Source organism: Verticillium dahliae, genomic scaffold (assembly GCF_000150675.1).
Source record: "Verticillium dahliae VdLs.17 supercont1.4 genomic scaffold, whole genome shotgun sequence".
Taxonomy (NCBI): domain Eukaryota; kingdom Fungi; phylum Ascomycota; class Sordariomycetes; order Glomerellales; family Plectosphaerellaceae; genus Verticillium; species Verticillium dahliae.
This window is the reverse complement of record NW_009276925.1, coordinates 678,535-681,817: the sequence shown is the minus strand read 5'-3', so window position 1 is coordinate 681,817 and position 3,283 is coordinate 678,535. Positions and strand designations below refer to the sequence as shown.

At 62.4% G+C, this 3,283-nt stretch overlaps 2 protein-coding genes across 2 annotated transcripts; one reads left to right on the top strand and one right to left on the bottom strand.

The window, feature by feature from the left end:
- Positions 1 to 13: 13 nt before the first annotated feature.
- VDAG_02563 (uncharacterized protein) lies at positions 14 to 1,211 on the top strand (the record flags this gene model as incomplete). Its single annotated transcript, XM_009653216.1, has 2 exons — positions 14 to 311; positions 457 to 1,211. The coding sequence occupies 2 exons, from the start codon at positions 14 to 16 to the stop codon at positions 1,209 to 1,211; spliced, it is 1,053 nt and encodes a 350-aa protein (XP_009651511.1).
- A 1,757-nt stretch (positions 1,212 to 2,968) lies between these two features.
- On the bottom strand, positions 2,969 to 3,259 carry VDAG_02562 (uncharacterized protein; the record flags this gene model as incomplete). The annotated part of the gene is made up of 1 exon (XM_009653215.1): positions 2,969 to 3,259. A coding segment is annotated over one exon (291 nt), but the record flags the coding sequence as incomplete, so codon positions are not given.
- Between the last annotated feature and the right edge of the window lie 24 nt (positions 3,260 to 3,283).

Below are 3,283 nucleotides of genomic sequence, written 5' to 3'. Positions count from 1 at the left end.
CTGCTTCTACCTCATGTCGAGCTTCCTCGTCACCTGGGTCAAGTTCACGGCCGTCGGCCTCGAGCACACGGCCTGGACCGCCACGTGCTGCGACGTGCTCGAGCGCCGCTCGCCCGTCCCGTCCGACCAGACGCTCGCCTGGTTTGTGCGCTTTGCCCACATTATCGAGACGACGCACAAGCTCGACTACCTCGGCCCCGAGGGCGGCGGCGAGAAGACCCGCGACGAGGCCCGCCTCATGCTGCTCGGCCTCGAGAGCCAGTTCAACGAGTGGAGGGCCCGCATACCCCGCGACCTGCTGTCCCAGAGCCGTGAGTGTCTCCTTTTGTTTTCCATTGTGGGATGCACGACGTCAGCTGGTGAAGCACCGGCGTCACAGAAGTGATCGCGATCACAATCATGACTACGGTCACAAACATGACCATGATCAGTAAAGAAACCAGCTAACAAACACAGTCGGCCTCTCCATCCTGACAACCTTCACAGACCTCTACCTCCACGCGGCGCCGATCCACCGCTTCGCCCCGCCCCGCCCCGGCCCGCGGACGCACCTCCTCAGCGCCGAGGCGCCGCGGCTGCGCCACTGCCTCCCCGCGCTGCGCGCCCTCCTCGACACCCTCGCCGCGCTGCCGGCCGCCGACTTTGCGCCGCTCGCCACGAGCGACTGGGGCAAGATCATCCAGGTGACCATTCTCTCGCTGCGCCTCTCGTTCCCGCTCGCGGCGTGCCCGTCGTGGGACGACGCCGCGGCGCGCGCGGTGCTCGACTTTGGCGGCTTCCTCGACCGCTTCGTCGGCGAGGAGGCGGCGGTGGCGGTAGGAGGAGCACCGGCAAGAGGAGCACCGGCCGACCCCCCCAAGATCGACGTGCTCACGGCGAGCAAGCTCGTCTTCGGCATCGTGCGCGCCAAGTACCGCGGCCGGCTGGCCAAGCTTGAGACGCCCGAGACGACGCTGGCGCGCGGCGCGCGCGGGTGTCCCATGCTCGACGGCAGCCTCGACGGGTACTTTCCCGCGTGGGACCCGGACCTGACGGCGCCGGCGCCGGGGGCCTTGTGGCTTGGCGAGTCGCGGCCGTGGGACGCCGGGCTGCTCGACGACGGGGGGTCGTCGGTGCAGGATGTGTGGTCGACCATGACGCTCGAGTGGCCGGCCGAGGGGGACGGCATGGGCGGCGAGATGGGCATGGAGATGTACCATGGTGAGCAGTAGGTTAGGCGGAGGGGCTCATGTATGATTCGGGTGTATGAGTTGTGTACGAAATATGATGTTTGTGGTAGGGCATTGGGAGGATGAGTCGTGGGTGTTCCTATCCCCTCTTTCTAATGGAACTTGCAACTCCTGTCACGAGTGCCACTTGGCCACAATCTTTTTCTTGTTTCTTTTTTGCGTCTTTTTGCGAACGGCTTGGTGGACTTTTAGGTGGATGACCTTATGCATCACTCATCGGCCCACAAGGTGAACCCAGTAAACGATCATCCAAGGGCCATGAATGTGTCGAGGAGCGATATGATGGCATGATTCGAGCTGAAGACCAAGGACGTCTTGTTGAGCTACACCATGTCCGCAGGGTCTCGAGGTAGAGTCAAGCATATCAAGACAGACAGTGGCAGAAGAAGCTCACAATACCAAACACATCCATGCCTGCAGCGTCCCTCTTCAACTATTGTCGTCGGGAACGAATCTACGTCAGACTTGGATGGTTACTGTGCCCCTTCCAGATATATCCAGGACATCGTACAATCATGCTCAAGGACAGTTGTCAGCACAGCCACGTCAGCCCATGGTAAAACACCTTGGCCCATCACCAATAAATACATGACACGCTCACGCAGCCCACCAAAGTCATAGGAACATGCCAGAGACGACATCGCAACAAGTGCATGCCATCTCGCCACGTTCCTCCTGCGCCTCCCGTAGCCACAAGGCAAGCCACACGGCGCGCACCCCGCCCGCCCGCCGCCGCCGCCGCCGCCGAGCCCCACCCGGCCCCAGGGCCCCAGGGCCCCAGATGCCCCCACGACCCCGACTTTTCCAAGAGTTCTCCCCCTATCGGCGCCTTCCCTTCCGCTCCGGCCTGGGGGTTCTGGCTGCCGCCCTCTTTCCTTCCAGAACAAGCCAGAGCCCCACTGACATGGTTCTCGGGAAGGCGCGGATTCATGGTTCTTCCCCTCCGGCTAGACGCGACCCTTTTCCTGACCACGATACTTGGCTGAATTATCATCACCCAAGGTACCTAAGGTACCCAAGGTAGGTAGGTACCCAGGCAACAGTCCATCCAAGGCGTCGCATGGTCCGCATGTCCTCTGCTCCCTACCCTGCCCGACTCCCCGGCAATGCATGTCGAGTCAAGGCCCTACGAGAGCGTGCCCCACGACGCAGACACACACACCCCGGCGCGGCCTCTCCGTCGACCAGATCCGTCGTCATGTCCCCCGCGCTGAACCCCCTTCATTTCCTCCTCACGGCGTCCCGCATCAGGGATTACACGAATCATGATGAAATCGTTTCATTCTGCCCTAGACGCCCGTAACGCCTTGAATCATCATCCATCACCAAAATTCAACACCAAAATTCAAAAACACCCCGTAGTTCCGGCCCCAGCCCAAAGCAAGAAATGCAGCCTGCCCCCTGTGCCTTGGATCGCCCCATCGAGGCCTCCGCCCCATCGAGGCCTCGGCACCTGTGCGCCGCGTAGCTGCCGCAGCGCCTCGAACTGCGACGACAGGTTGGTGGCGCAGAGGCCACCGTAGACTCTTGCCCGGATGGCGATGCCTCTCGGTTTGTCGTCAGGTGTGTCGCCATGTCCTTAGGGAGAACACAAGGCCCTGGCCCCTCCAGCATGTCAACCTTGATGCGCATCCTGGCGTTTCCGTCTTCCTCCGTCGCATGACCCATCGTACAACGGCAACACCTCATATCGGCCACGTAGCCCCCTCATGTCCTCCTCCAGGGCCTCAGCCCAGGACTCAGAGCAGCTCATCGCTGCCGCTGGCGACGCTGGCCTCAATGGCCGTCAGAATGGTGCGCTCAGCAAACACAGGCCCTTGGCCGTCGCACTTGGCATGGTTCTTCAGCCTCTCGCTGACGTCGCCGACGTCGACGAGCCCGCGCTTGAACAGCTCGTGGTTGATAATGAGGTCCCACGTCGCCCCGGCGGCGAGCAGCCTCTCTCCGTCCTCGGCAATGGCCACGCGGTGGCTCGGCGTCTTGTTGTTGTGCTTGGCCAGCAGGTCCGAGTAAAAGTCGGTCGGGTTGTACTCGAGGGGCCCCGTCGTGCGGGG